The sequence below is a fragment of the Suncus etruscus genome, chromosome 13 (genome assembly GCF_024139225.1).
Source record: "Suncus etruscus isolate mSunEtr1 chromosome 13, mSunEtr1.pri.cur, whole genome shotgun sequence".
NCBI classification, from domain to species: domain Eukaryota; kingdom Metazoa; phylum Chordata; class Mammalia; order Eulipotyphla; family Soricidae; genus Suncus; species Suncus etruscus.
Window position 1 is genome coordinate 38,470,480 of NC_064860.1, and position 19,787 is coordinate 38,490,266.

General features: G+C 37.7%; 1 protein-coding gene across 1 annotated transcript in view; it reads right to left on the minus strand.

The window, feature by feature from the left end:
- The window catches only part of GRAMD1C (GRAM domain containing 1C), a 92,245-nt gene that overhangs the window by 15,848 nt on the left and 56,610 nt on the right, over positions 1-19,787 (minus strand). The window contains exons 7-10 of the mRNA XM_049785771.1: positions 17,102-17,220; positions 9,415-9,556; positions 6,708-6,870; positions 1,300-1,437 (exon numbers count right to left, since the gene is read on the minus strand). Coding sequence (XP_049641728.1) covers positions 1,300-1,437; positions 6,708-6,870; positions 9,415-9,556; positions 17,102-17,220 — 562 coding nt within the window. The remainder of the gene's footprint in view (positions 1-1,299; positions 1,438-6,707; positions 6,871-9,414; positions 9,557-17,101; positions 17,221-19,787) is intronic.

Sequence of the window (19,787 nt, forward strand, 5' to 3'; positions counted from 1 at the left end):
TGGTCCCCCAAGCCAGCAGCATGAATGCATAGCCAGGAGTAACCCCTGAGTGTCAATTTCTGTGGCCCCAAAACCAAAAAAACAAAAGACTTATAAAAAATAAAATAAAGTATTGAGCATCTTCTTGAATATGGTGTATCCTATGACTCTGATTCAGATATTTATACATTGTTTTCTATTAATACCATCTTTCTCTTCTTGAGAAGATAACATTAAAAAAGTTAATTTATCTGGGGGCCGGAGAGATAGCATGGAGGTAAGGCATTTGCCTTTCATGTAGAAAGATGGTGGTTTGAATCCCGGCATCCCATATGGTCCCCTGAGCCTGCCAGGAGCGATTTCTGAGCATAGATCCAGGAGTAACCCTTGAGTGCGGCTGGGTGTGACCCACAAAGCCAAATAAATAAATAAATAAATAAAGTTAATTTATCTGAAGATATCTTTCGAAAGTCTCTACTCTCTATCAAGAGAAGTAATAGATGGTTTCTGCTTTATAAAACAGTGACAGAGCAACATTCCCACACTCTCAACACAGTGAACAAAACCATGAGACATTAATATCATGCTTCACTATGGCAACTTGTGAAGAAACTGTGTTAATGAGAAACTATGTACCTAGTGTAATTAAATTCACAGAAATAGAAAGAGAAGGGTAGACCTAGGAGTGAAGAAGGGAGAGGGAAAGGAGAATTATTGTCTGATAGGTACAGAGTTTGGGTTGAGAAAGATGAAAAAGTACTTAAGAGGCTAGATGGGCCAGAGAGGTGGTGCAGCGGTAGGGCATTTGTCTTGCACGCAGCTGACTTAGGACAGACCACAGTTTGCTCCCCTGGTGTCCCATATGGTCCCCTGAGCCAGGAGCAATTTCTGAGCGCATAGCCAGGAGTAACCCCGAGTATCACTGGTGTGGCCCAAAAAAAAAAAAAGAAGAAGAAGAAGAAGAAGAAAAAGAAAGAGGCTAGAACGATAGTATAGTGTGGGTGGGATGTTTGCCTTCCACATGCAAGGGCATTCTCAGACTCCCATATAATATGTATATATCTTAATGAATTAATGTTTTATGATAAACCATATTTAAATTGACCAAAGTAGATATTTCTCTTTACCTGTGTCAATGACTCACTTTGTGAATGTCTGCTGCATTTTAATATTAAATAGGAAGCTAAATCACGGACTTCCAAATGTTATAAAATACCTTAATTTCATCCTAGCAATATAAATCAAGTTATATAGGCTCAACCTTCTAAAGATAATACAGTACTCCCAAATTTATTTTTTTCATAAGAACATGGAACTGACCTATTATGTTTCTAGAGTTGGTAAATTTCTGCATAAAGCGTGAACTGGTGAAAAGCAATTCAAACATTCTCTCAGCACTGATGTGAAAAATACGATTGATATAAAGTCTTCCTTGAAGATCTTTCTCAGGAATATTTTCTGGTGAACAAGAGCACATAGAAATAAAAGAAAAGAAATCAAGAAAAGGTAATTTAACATTTTGTTTTACTTGTTTTATTTGGAACAGATGATTTTAAAATGTGATTAAAATGGCATATTTGAAGACATTAAAACCTAAACAGATACTATATATATATATATGTACTAAGTATGACTATATAGCTAAGCTATATATCATCAATAATTCAATTGCCAAATCCTCAAAGTTTAAGAAATATTCTTTGAACGGTATAGAATTCCAGAATATCTCATGCAAAAATAAAATACTTTGATAATGATAAGAAAAATACTGAGACAGCTGGACTGACAATTATACTAAGCAATTAGCACCCATTTCTGAGTGCAGAGACATGCAGAAAATATGTCCTAATGGCTCTAATATCGCCACTCCCTCACTGGCTCACCTGAACTGCATATCAAACTTGAATTAAAGCAGATTCCTTCAAGACATCTATCACTGTTCTCAGACAACCTATTCACAGTTCTACACATTGAAATAACAAAGAACATTCCAAAAAACATATTTTTTAGAGCTAAATGAAGTCCAATGGAATATGACAATATTTAAGGAATGTGATCATGATTGATAATTATGCATAGCAAATGAAGGAAAAATATCTGCTCATCTCTTTTCATCTACCCTGGAAACACTGTATAGAATAGCCCATGCTCTGTGGTATTTGCTATAAGTTAGGCATGTGATAAGCACATAGAAAGGAGTACTCATCTCTGCCTTACAGCGAACCTGTAAAATTAGTGCTATTGTCATCAGCTCATTGAACAAATGATAAAACTGAGGAACAGAGAACTGCCAAAGCTCCATGGTTATAATGATGAAATTTTAATTTGCTTCAATTATAGAACACATAAACTTCCGGATGGTCCTACTAAGTGTTTAGTTTAGAAGAATAAGAATTGGGTGGTGGGGGAAAGGGAAGCTAGGAATAAAAACCTAGAAATAGCATAAAGCAATCTTGATCTTAATGATTTCAAGATTGGAATTAGCTATTAATTACTAATTCCTCCAATCCCTTTTGATACAGAATAAGAACTGTGACAAAAGCTCCCCATATTTCATAAGTCATACACTAAGAATTATCTGCATGCAGCACCTGTTAATATTAACCCATGGGAGGTGGTTTTGCAAACTAAAAAGCTGTGATCAAAAAATAAGATAGTCTCAAGCTCTGCCTTCACCTCCTACTGTTGCTTTTTCTCCTTCAGTAGATGATTTGTATGATAGGGACATCAAGTTACCCTCTCCCTACATGCAAGGCTCTAGGATAAAAGCTATTCACTGCTATTTCAATAATGACTCCTTCTGTAAGTAAACTGCTAAGGTTTTGTCAGGTAACTTCTCAACCAGGACTGAGAACTAGCCTTTTCTGATTTAAAAATAGTATTTGCTATAGAAGAAATTCAGATAGTCACAAAGAGAGCAAACAAAACAGAGTGTCCTCATCAAAGGGGTACAGTATCAACTGATTTATAATATGCTCAGAACCTTGATGACTTCGTTAATGGGATGTCTAGCAAGTCTCCCAAGGCAGAGTTACTATTTTCTCCTTGCTAGATTCCATTTGTTAGAAATGACTCACTGGGGCCGGAGCAATAGCACAACAGTAGGGCATTTGCCTTGCATGCGTCCAACCCCAGATAGACCCATGTTTGATTACCTGTATCCTATATGGTCCCCGAACCTGCCAGGAGTGATTTCTGAGCACAGAGCTAGGAGTAACTCCTGAGCACTACCAGATGTAACCCAAAACCCAAAAATAAATAAATAAATAAATAAATAAATAAATAAATAAGAAATGACTCGTTCATTTCAGCCCATCTGGAGAAAAATGTTAATCTCCCCCTCTGGCAAGAGAGAAATGTGTACATACACTCTGTGCTCTCTCTCCCCCACTTTTGTTTTTAATCACTTATTTATAATAAGTTAATAGTTTTTACATGTATTATGATTTATAATAAGTGAATATATAGCATGATTACTCTGTGAATACATAGTTATTTTATTCTTTTAGGGTATGTTCTAAGAGGATTATTTTGCTGCTTAAGTTTTTTCCATTTACTATGAGGAACTCTTTCAGTTGACATTCATGTCTTTTTGACATGCTTTCTTTCTATTGAACAGCACTTCTCAATCTTTTGGCACTACAAAGTGTTTCAAGCATTGGGTAAATCCCCCACTCCAATCTCAGAGGAAGCCATTCTCTAAGAGTCCTTAAACTAGACATTTTCAAAGTTAAGTTTGTTCATATATAAGAAGGAAAAACATCATATTCACATAAGAAATTTAGTACAATGTTTTAATAATTAATTTATATCCTCTTATTAGATATTATGAGGAAAAGATAGAATTTGTGGTACTGCTACTGGATTATTAATAATAACATATAGTCTTTTGTAAGTGTATTTGTTCCAGGAAAAAGGGACTTAAGATAAACTATTTTCACCTGGGATTATTTGTGAAATTCAGAGTACTTAAAATCTCCTACCATAGGAACCGGAGTGATGGCATTTGCCTTGCACAAGGCTGACCCAGGACAGACCGCAGTTCAATCCCTCAGTGTTCCATATGGTCCCCCAAGCCAGAAGCAACTTCTGAGCACATAGCCAGGAGTAAGTCCTGAGTGTCACTGGGTGTGGCCAAAAATCCAAAATAAATAAATAAATAAACAAAAATAAAAAATAAATTCTGGGCCCGGAGAGATAGCACAGTGGTGTTTGCCTTGCAAGCAGCCGATCCAGGACCAAAGGTGGTTGGTTCGAATCCCGGTGTCCCATATGGTCCCCCGTGCCTGCCAGGAGCTATTTCTGAGCAGACAGCCAGGAGTAACCCCTGAGCACCACCGGATGTGACCCAAAAACCAAAAAATAAATAAATAAATAAAATAAAATCTCCTATTCTAGTCATATTTCCAGTAACCTATTAAATTAGCAGGTGATATTTTATCTTTTATATGTAAAAGTTGCCCTCAGCTGTATTTGAAGTGTTTGGATCCCTCGACAATGCTGTACTCAGTTATGCAGTTCTGGTGATGTAATGCTGAAACCCAGAGCTTGCATGCATGGCTTGAAGGGCCATGAGGGAGTAGAACACTGCGTAAACCAGTTCCAAGCAACTATTTCCATTTAAGAAGAAATATTATTTCCAACAATCAACTCTTAAAGAAGCCAGCAGAAATGGACAGAAAAGCAAGAAAGGTAAATAAGACAAGGAAGTGAACATGAATGGAATGGAAACCAGAGGTTAACAGAGTCTAGAGAACATGAGAAGCATCCTAGGTTCAGTATGCTAGAAAAGTTGATTTGGAACTTAGTTGAGTACCGAACAACAAACCATTTTTATATTGCTTAATTTGTTGAAAACTGGTGGCCTGCTGTCTTCTTGACTCATGTTAAGGGATGTCTTTACACCGGAAAAAACAAATGCAATGTAAGTGTCATTCAAAACCCTGGCTCAGTTATCTGTATTCAGTCTCATGCTTCTTTCTTGACATAGTAGCCTATTTAGCTGGTTTTCTCTGCCTTTCCCCAGAGGTCTATATGCCCTCACTGTTATTAATTAATAAGTATCACCTGATATTCAGATTCCTGCTTCTCTACATGGGTTAGCCTCAGCGTGTTGTGTCAGCACTCGAGCATAGATTCCAATTTTGCTTTTCTATGTGTCCCCATTCATGTCACAGGATAGGCCAATCAGACACACACACACACGCACGCTCTGAGGCCTCTCCTCTTTCATTCTAGTTGTAAATGAACCTGTGTGTATGTATATATTAGGGCCTCAACAGGTGTGTTAACTTCCACTCCACACTAAGGCCTCTTCCTTCATTCTAGTTGCAAATGAACCTGCCACTCCAAGGATGTTAGGCAGGGGTAGGAGTTAGAGTTGGGAGAGTTGGAGAAGAGGATGGATGAGAGGGACCCTTGGGCTAATACTGGAAGGAAGTGTACATTTTGGCGAAAGTTGTGTTATTGAGATGCTACATACATGAAACTATATTATGAACAGGATCCATAATATAGTTTCATGCTTTCAACACAGTAAATTACTGTACCTCGCATTAAAATTAATCATACACACACAAAAGTGATGATAGTCATATGCGCATAAAAACTAGATCACATTTATCTTTCCTTATTCTAGATATAATCAAAACTTAATATAAGGTGTATTAATATCCTTCATATAACAAAGATTAATAGAATTGAAAATGAATTCAGTAATAAAATAGATTTTAATGACTATTCTTATTAAAAATAATAACAAGAAACAGATGAAGAAAGGTTCAGGAAAATATTTGTTTTGGCGTCACTTGCCTATCTGGCCACTGGGTGCCAGAGAAGATCTTTCAAAAGTGAGAGGTACAGTCAGGTAATTAATTTCCACTGCATGCCAAAGCATGAAAGGTACCCACAATAGTCTAATCTATCTTGGGGTTTAATTATTTCAAGAAAAATTCCTCCCAATATCTTTTCAGAAGAACCCAACAACTGTCTTCTGCATGCATGCTATGACTTTAGAACAGACCATAGAAGAACATAGCAAAAGGGCAGCCATATGAGCCAGGAGAAATGTGTTTTCTTGGATCTACAATACTAGCCTCCGGAACTGTTGTGAATAAATTTCTGTTGTGTAAACCACCAGTTTGTGGTAACATAATATTTAGTCACTCTACTCTGACTAAAACAACTAGTAAATGGGAAGGATGCTACTAAGCAAATTAACACACTCTGGGATTCTTTCCTGTGAGAACGTCAGAAGCTGATGCTTCTCTGGAGATAACTGTCCTTCCTCAAAAGGTTGTCCAGCATTGCTTGTGACTAGATAGGTAAGACTGTCTGTCACAATGCCACAGAATCCTAAATGTCTCTCACACAGACCTATAGTTTTAATTTGCACTGCTACTATTAGAGGCAATATGGCATCTTTATGATATGTTCTTTTTTCTTTTTCAATTTAGTTTTTTTCTCAATATATTGAACTAAAGAATGAACTTTAGGGGCCTGAGCAATAGCACAGCAGGCAGGGTGTTTGCCTTGCATGCGGCTGACCCAGATTTGATCCCCGGCATCCCATATGGTTCCCTGAGCCTGTCACAAATTATTCTGAGCACAGAGCCAGAAGTAACCCCTAAGTGTTGCTGGGAGTGGTCCAAAGCTCCCCCCAAATATTTTGTTTGTTGAGCTATAATGACACAATGATACTTTATTGCAATGAATAAGAAATATTTTACCTTCTTCAATGGAATCTGAAGAGCTGCTTTTGTCCAGAGAAAGATATTCATATTTATTTAAATCCAGTGATTTTGATGGGACTCTACTTAGCCTCAATTCTGAAGTTAGCAAAGGACTCTTTTTCATTTGTTTCTCATTTGGGGCTTCTTCTTTCCCTAACCCCTAAAATACAAATAAATCAGTTTGAAAAACAGACTATAGACTTACATTTTACACTGATATTTTTAATGACAAAAATGTTTTGAAACACTCTAAAATATTTGTTTGCATTACATTTCTAATTATGTTTATAAGAACGCCAGCAAATTATGTTTATATATGCATATGATCATATTATATTCAAGTAGTATTCTTACAGTAATTAGCAAATTTATAAAGACCATCATCATATATGAAAAACCCATAGACAGCTAACATATAAACCACTTAAACAGAAGGGAAAGGGGGAAAAAGGACAAAAATAAGCTAAGTATTTGAGGTAAACAAGGAAAAAGAATCAAATCCAGTTAGTTTCAACCATACAAGATAAGCCCCATCATCTCAAAGAAGAGAACTCACCATCTCTCGAAACATGTAACTATTGAAGAAAATGAATGAAAATAGAGAGAAAAGTCACATAGGAGTACAGTTGGAAAAAATAATTGAAAGAAAAAATTAATCATGGTGTCTTGTAAGAATAAAAATAGTTTTGCTGTTAAGGAACTACTAAGAGAAAAGGCATGAATAGGGGCCAAGAGATAGTATGGAGGTAGAGTGTTTGCCTTGCATGCAGAAGGACGGTGGTTCAAATCCCATATGGTCCCCTGAGCCTGCCAGGAGCAATTTCTGAGCCGAGAGCCAGGAGTAACCACTGAGCGCTGCCCAGTGTGACCCAAAAACCAAAACCCAAAAACCAAAAAAAAAAAAAAAAGAAAAAAGAAAAGAAAAGGCATGAATATATACTCAATATATCTTATCTGCTCTATATTTTGTGGAAGGAGTTTACTGAAAAAGTAATTTCTGTAAAATTGTAACATTGGGCTTTAAAAATATGCTTCTGATACTAGTATTTTAGTAAAACAGTACAATAAGCTTAATGGTAGCATAAACTATAGCTCTTTCCTGGTATAAACAAAAGAAAGGAACAATTAGAATCTTACACATTCTGTCCCTTGAGTTCTTTGAAATATCACCAAGCAGCAGAAGCAGCTCCAGGGAGCATACAGATTTCCATGGGCCAACCAGAAAACAAAATAACAAATGAGACCCAAAACAGAATTTGTAAAAGGATTATACTTTCCTCATTAGAGAACTGCTTCTATAAACAGATTACTGCAAAAATCAAGACTTGATTTATTTAGGAGTTCTAGGCTACTAAATAACATCAGGAACTCTTGAACAACAGTGCTGAGTAAAGTAAGATTCCATACAAATTTCAACTGTTCTAATTAAGATATAATTCCAATAACAAGGAAAACAAATGGGGACTGGGAGACAAACATATATCAGCATAGTGGGCTGGAGGAAAAGTACATACAGTGGATAAGGTGCTTGCCTTGCATGCTGCCAGCCCAGATTCAATCACCTGCATCCCATTATGGTCCCCCAAGTCTGCCAAGAATGGTCACTGAGTGTAGAGTCAGGAGGAACTCCTGAGCACTGCCAGGTGGCCCTCCCCCAAAAATCAGTATAGAGGGGAAATATATATTTATTTGTAATGATGCAGTCATGTAACATATATGATGTTAATATGATGCTATTTCAATTAAAAAAGAAAAAAATACAAAATAGGGAAGAAGTAAACTGAAAATGCCCAATGGACTCCGGCAAAGATATTAGCAGTTTGGTGGTAGGTATGGTGAACCCCACTCCCCACAAAAAAACACACAAATATTTATACTTTTATTTTCATTTATATTTTTTAAACACCATGTTATCTCGATAAAAATAAACCTGAAAAATTGGTAAGTTCATTCATAATTACACTTGATAAAATACAGGGAGAAAAGAACTATGAAGCCCAGTAATTCACTTTAGCAGGCAGGTTAAGAAGCATCTACTGTTACTGAAATCAACTATTCAAAGTTCTCATCTCCTCACCAATACAGTTCTAACACATACAAAACTTAAAAAAAAAAAAAAAAAAAGATAAGAAGAAACAAACACATGCACTACTTTGGGGAAAAAAACAACCAGCCACCACAAACTTCTCCATCTTATATTTGTAACCATGTCTATCCCTCTTGAAAACTACCTCTGGCAACAATCTGGTAGCTCTGAACTGTAGCCACTTCCGAACAGAAACACAAACGAACCTCGTTTAACCTCTGTTGCTTCCAGATTTTAAAATCTCTTAAAATAAAAGGGAAAACAAGTTTTTCAGCATTCTGCATGTTGTATTTTATTTGTTTTTCTTTTGTGTGTGTGTGTGTGTGTGTGTGTGTAGTTTGTTTATTTTGTTTGTTTTTTGTTTTTTGCTTTGCTTTGGGGCCACAGCTCAGGATTGTCAAGGATTAGTCTGGCTCTGCATTTAGAGATCACTGCTGGCAGGCTTGGAGGACCATAGAAAGTGCTAGGGATTGAAACAGGGTCAGCCACATTAAAGTCAAGCACCCTGCCCATTCATGATACTATCATTTTGACTCTTGTTGTATTTTATGTGATCTTACATTGTGATTAATGTACAGCAGCATTAAAAAAATATTTTTAGAGAAATAATGTACTAACTCCTTTTGGTGAATTTCCATCATTTGATTCTGTTTCTGAAACCCGAATTGAGTCACGATTTGATTCACGAGTAAAACTGATAGACTTAGATAATTTTTCCTCTCTTTCTTCAAAGTCTTCCAAACTACTTCTTCCTGGACTTCTGTAAGAAATATATTACAAAAAGAGAGAAAAGAAAGAAATATATTACAGAAACATCACTTCCACATAATCAGTTCTCTTTACTGATTTAAATTTCTATTCTAAGGCATTTCAAGAAATGAAAACTTGTAACAAAAAGTATCTACTTATAACAAGATTATCTCCTAAAATCACATACAAACTTTTCATTTCTGAATATAATACATACTTATTTGAGATTTTATACATTTTGAAGGCACTAAAAAATTAAACAAGTATATGTGACCATAACAACAGTTAAAAGATTGAATATTGGGGCTAGAGTGTAGCACAGTAGTAGGGTGTTTGCCTTGCATGCAGCTGATCCAGGATGGACTTTGGTTTGATCCCCAACGTCCCATATGGTCTCCCAAGCCAGGAGTATTTCTGAGCACATAGCCAGGAGTAACCCCTGTGCATCACCAGATGTGGCCCAAAAAACAAAACAAAACAAAAAGATTGAATATTGTTTGTAATGTTTTCACTGGGCAAAGAAACAAACAAAATGAAACAAAACAAAAATTTTTGAACAAAAAATTATGAACAAAATGATGAGTAATACAAAAGGAATAATGGGTCAATACAAAAGGGATAATGGGTACTTGGGTAAAAGAGGTCAATTGCATAGTAAGAGAGAGAAACTAGACTTTGATGATGATCATAATAATATAAATATAGGAGCCAGAGAGATAGCATGGAGGTAAGGAATTTGCCTTGCATGCAGAAGGATGGTGGTTCGATCCTGGCATCCCAGATACTCCCCCAAGCCTGCCAGAAGCAATTTCTGAGCGTAGAGTCAGGAGTAACCCCTGAGTGCTGCCAGTGTGACTAAAACACCAAAAATATATCTATATATATAGATATAGGTCCTGAATTATAATTCTATAAACACAAACAACAGTGTTTTAAACCAATTTCATTTCAATAAAAAGTTAAAAAGTGGATTCAAGAGATAGTATAGTGTGTAGTATAGTGTGGAACTTACCTTTCACAAACTCAAACAGATTCCATCCCATCACCACTTATGGTCCCCAAGCCCTGCCAGGAGTGATCCCTGAGTGCAGAGCCAGAAGTAAGTAAGCCATGTGCACTACCGGGTATGGCCCAAAAAACAAGAAAATGTCTAAAAGCAAGTTATTTGCCTGAATAGTACACCTTGTATTGGTTAAATGTAAGCATTTAACAAATGCATTACTAATTTAAAAGGACAAATATATCACTCCAAGTAAAAGAATTTATTAAAACAATAAAATTTAAAATCACATAACAAGCTCATTAAAAGTGTAGATAAATATATGCTTTATCTATAGAAGAAAATTATAAACTCAGGGCCGGAGAGATAGCACAGCAGTAGGGCATTTGCCTAACACACACAGCCAACCCAGGGCAGATGGTAGTTTCCCTCGAACCTGCCAAGAGTGATTTCTTTTTTTTTTTTTTTGGTTTTTGGGCCACACCCGGCGGTGCTCAGGGGTTACTCCTGGCTGTCTGCTCAGAAATAGCTCCGGCAGGCACGGGGGACCATATGGGACACCGGGATTTGAACCAACCACCCTTGGTCCTGGATCGGCTGCTTGCAAGGCAAACACCGCTGTGCTATCTCTCTGGGCCCCCAAGAGTGATTTCTGAGCATAGAGCCAGGAGTAATCCCTGAGCGCCCCCAGGTGTGACAAAAAAAGAAAAGGAAGGAAGGAAGGAAGGAAGGAAGGAAGGAAGGAAGGAAGGAAGGAAGGAAGGAAGGAAGGAAGGAAGGAAGGAAGGAAGGAAGGAAGGAAGGGAGGAAGAAAGGGAGGGAGGGAGGGAGGGAGGGAGAGGGAGAGGGAGGGAGAGGGAGGGAGGGAGAGGGAGGGAGGGAGAGAGAGGGAGGGAGGAAGGAAGGAGAGGAGAGGAGAGGATGAAGGAATGAAGGAAGGAGGAGAGGAAGGTAGGGAGAAAGGGAAGAGGGAAGGAAAGAGAAGGGAAGAAGGAAGGAATGAAGGAAAGAAGGAAGAGAGGAAGGGAGGGAGGAAAGAAAGAAAGAAAGAAAGAAAGAAAGAAAGAAAGAAAGAAAGAAAGAAAGAAAGAAAGAAAGAAAGAAAGAAAGAAAGAAAGAAAGAAAGAAAGAAAGAAAGAAAGAAAGAAAGAAAGAAAGAAAGAAGAAGAAAGGAAGGAAAGGAAAGGAAAGGAAAGGAAGGAAGGAAGGAAGGAAGGAAGGAAGGAAGGAAGGAAGGAAGGAAGGAAGGAAGGAAGGAAGGAAAAAGAAAGAGAAAGAAAGAAAAAAGGAAGAAAGGAAGGAAAGAATGAAAGAAACAAAGAAAAAGAAAATTATAAACTTATTAAAACTTACTAAAATATAGTTAATAATGTAAAAAAAACTCTAGCTATACAATTTTTGTCTATTTAGCTTTCTTCTATATGTAATTGTGGGTTTTGGGTTTTGTTTGCTTGTTTTTTTTTTTTGATTGGTTGACTGCTAGATTTGACTTGGAGGTCACACATAAGCAGTGATCAGGGCTACTCCCAACTTGTGCTCCTTCCATGAGGTCATTCCTGGTGGTGCTCAGGAGACCATATAGTGTGGAGATGGAACCTGAGCCTCCAGACCTGATTTTGTTTTGTTTGTACATTCTTTAAGAAAATAACAGACAAAAGTATCTGCTGCCACACAGATAATAAAAAATAAAACAAATACATTTCAAGGCAGAGGGCACAGAGTTGAACCACAAAAATGATCTTCTTGCTTCTCATTTACTCCAAGTTAAGATAGTGAATCACAGAAATGGAAGCTCATAATTGTAACATGGAGCCCACCAACTGACCCATGTGTCCCTCTTGCTCTTCTCATTTCTATGAAGGATTCACATGAACACGGGGACAAGACTTGCAACACCTTTTCCTCTCAAAAAGTGATAGAATTTTTTTTTCACCCCCCCCAAAAAGTGATAGAATTTTCTTTTCTTTTCTCTTTTTTTTCGTTTTTGGGTCACACCTGGTGGCATTCAGGAGTTACTCCTGGCTCTGCACTCAGAAGTTGTTCCTGGCAGGCTTGGGGGACCATGTGAGATGCAGGGATTCAAACCAGGGTCTGTCCTGTGTTGGCCACATGCAAGGCAACTGCCTTACTGCTGTGCTATCGCTCCAGCCCCATAAAAAGTGATAGAATTTCAATCTCACTGAGAAGTTAATCCCATATAATCACTATTACATGTAGACTTAAAGCTCTTCTAAAATAAAATAAAATATCAGCCTGATACAACAAACCATATTAGTCTGAAGAAAGAAGAGGAAAAGTTGAAGAGCTTTTCAACCCCATTCTACCCTACCCAAATAATTCTTAGGCTAGCTACCCAGTAACTATTGGTCAAGGAGGGCTCTGAGGAAATCAAAGAAGAAAAATATTTCTTTAGGTCTGATCTCCTAGATGATAGTTCTTAAAAATTTTAAGAATAGAGGTAAAAGGCTGACAGAAGATACAGTAGGTATGACATTTGCCATGCATACAGTCAAGCTCTGTTTGCTCTCAGTACTACATATGGTCTCCTGAAGGCACAGAGCTATAAATAGACCATAACACTGCAGGGGGAGGCCCAAGACAAACAAAAAAGAATAGAGATAAGTTGTGAAGAAAAAAAATAGAGAAAGGAGAGTGACTTGAAAATGAAAAAAAGATGAAAGAGCACTTTCAAAGACTTGAGACAGGTTGGCTTTTTTGAAAGCCTAGAAGAATAAAAAGAGGAATGAAGAGAAAATAAAGAACTATCATATGTTCTTAGAAAGCACTATTCACCAGAAGAAAATAACTTTTCCAATAACATCTAAAAGCTGGTTGTTTCCTAGTACTTAAAGCAGCTGGTGAAAATTATTCTTTGTAGGGGCCAAAGAGACATAATAAGGGTTAAGGTACTTGCCTTGCAAATGATTGAGCCTTGTTCATCCCTAGCACCTCTTATGGTCCCCTGAGTACCACAAGAAGTGATACCTTGAGTGCAAAGCGAGGAATAAGTCCTGAAGACTTCTGGGTGTGGCTTGATTCCTAAACCCTAAATCATATCTAAGCTTGGGGCTGGAGAGATAGCATGGAGGTAAGGTATTTGCCATGTATGCAGAAGGTCGGTGTTTCGAATCCCAGCATCCCATATAGTCCCCCGAGCCTGCCAGGAGCAATTTCTGAGCATAGAGCCAGGAGTAACACCTGAGTGCTGCTGGGTGTGACCCAAAAAAACAACAACAACAAAAATCATGTGTAAGCTGAAGAAATAATACAGAGGGTAAGTAAGGCATGCTTTGCATGCAGTCAACTCCTGATTTGAATCTCCCATACAATATATCATCCCCTGCATTCAAACAGGAGTCACTTCTGAGCACAGAGCCAGGAATAGCTCCACAACACCTCTAGGTGGTGCCCATTCCTTCCATCAAATATTTATTCCTATGTAAATAAAAACAACAATAAGATATAACCTCACACCATTGAAAATATCATATACCAAAAAGATTGGACACAACCAATATTATTGGGATACAATAAAAATGAAAACCTCATTCATGCTAGGAATCCACCTTTATGGAAAACTGTACAGAGATTTCTCAAAAAAGGTCAGACTTAAGATTCAGCAATCCAATTTCTTGGAATCTACCTTCCCAAATCCATTTAAAAAGATCTATGTACACTTATGTCCTTTGTAAAATAGCCAGAATATGGAAACAACCTGTGTTCAATGACAAATGGCTAAAGGCATACAAACATCCACTGTGGAATGTGATAAAATCATGCAGTATACTGCAACTGAGATGGAATCAGAGAATATCATGTTTGTTAAATAAACTAAACCAGAAAGAGATAGAAGAACAAATAGTAAATGTTCTAACTCATCTGTGTTATAAAGAGACAAACAAAAGAATAGACAATAGGGTATAATGACAAACCCTTGACCTTGAATCTCAAAACTCAGACTACCAAACAGTATAGTGCAGGGTATGGAAGCACAGAGTAGAACTCTAGGGTGACATCAGGGCCCTGGTGTAGGGTATTGGGCACCCTGTAGAGGGGAGTGCAACAACTCTCTATACCAATACCATAAATATTAGCATATTACTTATTACTATATTACTTAACATAAAAAGTAAATTAATTTTAAAAACTAAAAACATTCCTTTTATTTTTCAAAAATTAGAAACTTTAGAGTAGCAGAAACCCTGTAGATGACCTGTCTTATTTTACAGATTAATAAACTGAGAATTATACTGCTAACAAATTTGCTGAAATTGCTCAACGACCTGGTGACAAAATCCAAATTAAAATTCAGAGCTTCTGACACCAGTCATCTTCCCAAATTAAAAATGGCTCGGGAGCCGGAGAGATAGCACAGCGCATTTGCCTTGCAAGCAGCCGACCAAGGACCTAAGGTGGTTGGTTTGAATCCCAGCATCCGGTATGGTCCTCCATACCTGCCAGGAGCTATTTCTGAACAGATAGCCAGGAGTAACCCCTGAGCACTGCCGATGTGGCCCAAAAACAAAACAAAAAAAAGAAAAGAAAAGAAAAATGGCTCAGTTCTCCAACCAGGTTCCGGAATAAAATAGTGACCACCAGTCCAGTCTGGGCTGATGCCTCTGTAGCCTACTTAGAATGGTTCTACTCAGAGGCAGTTTCCCTTTTATGTCTGAAGCCACAGCAGCCCACTGTCATACCTGACATTCTCCAATAGAAACAGCCTGACTCTACAACTTAACTTGACCAACTGTCAAGCCACCAAATTTGTTTCCCATCTATAAATCCTGGATAGTGTGGTTGCAAGTGGCCCGATGATACCTTAAAATTTAAGAGTCATGTCAGTCCAGTAGTATTACAAGAAATCTGATGGAAAAGTTACATAGAATTCTACCAAGCTTGGGGCTGGAGTGGTGGCACAGTGGTAGGGAGTTTGCCTTGCATGCGCTAACCTAGGACAGACTGCAGTTCGATACCCCAGCATGCCATATGGTTCCCCCAAGCCAGGAGCAATTTCTGAGCACAAAACCAGGAGTAACCCCTGAGCATCACTGGGTGTGGCCCCCCCCCCCAAAAAAAAAAAAAAAAAAAAAACAAAAAAAAAAAGAGTCAAAAAAAAATAAATAGAAATCTACCAAGCTCAGTAAGCCTCAATAGTCACACAAAAGGCACAACTAGAACTAACCACAGCTTTGTCAGTGTGACTTTAATAACACCTAGAAGAAATAGAAAGATTATTTCAAATAGATCCTTGTTGAAACAAAGGCTAAACCAATCAATATTCCCACTAGGGAGAGTCTCTTTCTCCCTACCTTTATGCCAGCAAAGATTGTTCTTTATCTTTCTGTTGTGTGCCTGTTTCTTTGATGAAAATTCTAAAAGTAAATCATACAGTAGCTAAAGCAATTAAGCAATCATAACCACTATCAATCTAATTTTTTTGGATTCTGCATCATTTCGAAAAGAAACTGTACCCATTAGTACTCCTCCCAGTACCTGGGAAGGTATTCAAAAATCAGTGATCTTTTGTCTTTTTTTGTTTTGTTTTGTTCTTTCATTTGGCGCAATGTTTGCTGTAGAACTTTCACAGATTTCCCCTTGTTTACATTGCTATCTTGTCAATTAAATGCATAGTCTAACAAGAGGCACTTTGAGTGGATAGAGAGATAGTTCAGTGGGCAGGGAACTTGCCTTGCTGATTCAGCCAGCCAGTATTCAATTCTGACATCTACTATGGTCCTTCAAACCCTGTCAGGAGTGATCCCTAAGCCAGAAATAAACTGAACATCACTGGGGTGTCCCCAAAACATGAACAAAAGCAAAAACAAAAAAAGGCACTTTTAATTGTAGTTTTTAAAAAACATCCTCTCTTGGGCTGGAGCAATAGCACAATGGGTAGAGCAGTGCCTTGCATGCAGCCAACCCAGATTTGATTCCCAACATCCCAGATGATCCCCCAATCCTGCCAGGAGTAATTTGTGAGCATAGAGCCAGGAGTAACCCCTGACACCAATGGGTGTGCACCCCAAAAAAAATACTCTCTTCCAAATGAATTCCCACAGTTGAAAATGATTTCTACCTGCTGTGAATTTATCACTATTATATATGCTTTTAATTCTTATCATTCTGAACTTCATATTACAGTTATTTGCATTTTCCATATAGTATAAGATCCTTTCACAAGGTACCCCATGGTTTTTGAGAGTCAACTACAAGTCAAACACAGTATTGGAGTATTCTTGAGGAAAAGTCCTATTACTCAAATTACTAACCATTAAATCTATTTTATTGTGCCACTTATAAACACAAAGATTCCATAGATCTTTCGCCAGGTCTTCAATTTAAAGTTTGCCAAAAATACTCTTTCAACAAACCCTAGGTGCCACAGATACAAATTTAATATTTCATTAGTTACCCCGTATTTTCTTACTCATTGAGCAAACTCTTCTCTTTCACTTCATTCTACCAGAAAGGCAAACTTCACTGAATTAATAAGTCTAAAATAATTTTACTCTGATTAATGTTTAGGAAATCTTGCATTGCAACATTTTTCTGTACCTTGGCTGTACATTATCCTCAATTGACAAAGACAAGTTTTCCATTTCTTCAGCATTTAAGCCTAGCTCAGTTCCATAGTTCTGCTGAAGCAGTTGCCAAAATTCCTGTCTGGTCAAGCTCTGAAATAACAGAAAAATGATGATAAGAATTTGACAGTATCAAATATTATAAAATTGTGGTAAAGTCATGAGTTTTGAGGTCAAAGTGACCTACTGGGCTGTGACTTTGATTGTCAGTTGACTTTTTTAGAACTTTGTCTTTACAGAAATGAAAAAAATTATCTGATAGAGCTGCCCCCAGGAATAAATAAAATTATTAAAGTACATAATATAGCAACTACTGTGAGGGGTAAGAGGCTCACAGTTTTATTTTTAGAAGGTAATTTATTCATAGTCTCTGGCAATAACTAATGTACAACATTAATTCTGCAATCCAACTATTCTACTTTGGCTATTAGATCATCATTCAGAGGTGATAAATTCAGCACTAATTTCAATCCAGGAATTATTTTATTATTCTAACCATTTAAAAATCTATATATGTCAACAAATTTAAAACAAATTAAGACAATTACAAGAAACTAGAATTCAAAAATTCTTGGGGGGAGGGGTTGGGTCACACCCGGCAGCACTTATGGGTTACTACTCTCGGCTCTGCACTCAGAAATCACCATTGGCAGGCTAAGGGAACCATATGGGATGCTGGAAATTGAACCAGGGTCTATCCTGTGTTGGCTGCATGCAAGGCAATTGCCTTACTGCTGTGCTATTGCTCTGGCCCTCTCTTTATTTATTAATAAAATCCAGTTGCTCTTTCTTTTTAGGTATCATACCCCTGTTAAAATCATCTGCCATGAAAAATGTGTGCATTATATAGCAAAATAATAATAATAATAACCTAATTTCTTCTTTTTTATTTTATTTTATTTTTTGGGGGGGCCACACCCGGTAATGCTCAGGGGTTACTCCTGGCTATGTGCTCAGAAGTAGCTCCTGGCTTGGGGGACCATATGGGACACCGGGAGATCAAACCGCGGTTCGTCCAAGGCTAGCGCAGGCAAGGCAGGCACCTTACCTTTAGCGCCACCGCCCGGCCCCATTTCTTCTTTTTTAACTTTTTAATGATTGATTGGTTTTTGGGCCTCATCCAGAGGTGCTCAGGAGCTACTCCTGCTCTGCACTCAGAAATTGCCCTTGGCAGGCTGGGGTGCCTATATGAGATGCCAAGAATCGAACTGGGTCCCTCCTGGGTCAGCCGCATGCAAGGCAAATGCCCTATCACTGTGCTATCTTTCTGGCCCCAATAATCTAATTTTTATAAAAATCATAAATGGTTAACACAGAATTAAGCAAAGGAGGAGCAAAACATTCGAAGTAATTGTGAGCAAAAATTTTTCTCTCATTCATTGGGAAGGTATATATTTGGTTTTTGTTTTTATATTATTTTTTTTTGTTGTTGTTGTTCTGGGATCATACCTACCTGTGCCCAGGGATCACTCCTGCCTCTGTAGTCAGGTATCACTCCCAGTGTGCTCAGGAGACCAAATGGGGTGCTGGGAATCAAACTCAGATCAGCTGCATGCAAGGCAAGCACCTTACCCTCTATCTTATGGCTCCAGCCCCTTAGATATTATTTAAAATCTACCAAATGAGGCCGGAGTTGTAGTGCAAGCAGTAGGGTGTTTGCCTTGCACACGCTGACCTAGGACAGACAGCGGTTGGATCACCCTGCATCTCATATGGTCCCCCAAGCCAGGAGTGATTTCTGAGTGCATAGTCAGGAGTAACCCCTGAGTGTCACCAGGTGTGGCCCAAAAAGAAAAATAAGAAGAAAAAAAAAAACCCTACCAAATATGTATGCCTGCACTAGATGCTAAGGAAGCTAAAAGAGCCATACAAATTAGCTCCTTATTCTCACATCATATATACTATACTTGAAGAAATATGGTGAAATATATATGACAAGTTATATTATATTTATAATATATTGTATTTAAACCCTGGTTAAACAAAAAGACTTCAGGAAATCCCTATAGAAAAGTCTAAGTAACTATCACTATGGATTAAAGGAAATCATAAAATTCTTCACCTTGGAGAAGAGCTTTCACCTGAGCTTAAGGAAGACAGAATTGGGGGACAGAAATAAAATAAATTGGGGAAGAGAAATAATAAAAAATATAAAATAATTACAAAAAGATCATAAATAATACTTGTTGTACAGTTAGCTAATAGTTTATCAGGTGGCAAAAAAAATCTTAATTCGGGGAGCTGGAGCAATATTAGAGCAGGTAAGGCATTTGCTTTGCATTTGACTGACCAGGGTTCAGTCCCCAGCACCCCCATATGGTCCCTTGAGTATGCTCAGAGTGATACATAAACACAGAGTTAGGAGAGAGTCCTTAGCACTGCTGGGTGTAGGCACCCCCCAAAAAATCTTAGGAATACAAATAGATTTGGTAGGACCAAAACATTCAGATGCCTTGAATATTTAACAATATTCCCTCTGAAGAATACCACTTTCCTTTATCATTTCCTCTTATTTCTTCCATCTGCCTTGTAGCTATGGTATCTTTGTTACATTCTATTTGATGACCTTCCTATGTTTTATGGCACCTCAAGGCAAAATGTCTCAACTTTAGAAACTAGTTCCCAATTTGTCATAGCTGGACTACTAGAATTTCACAAGA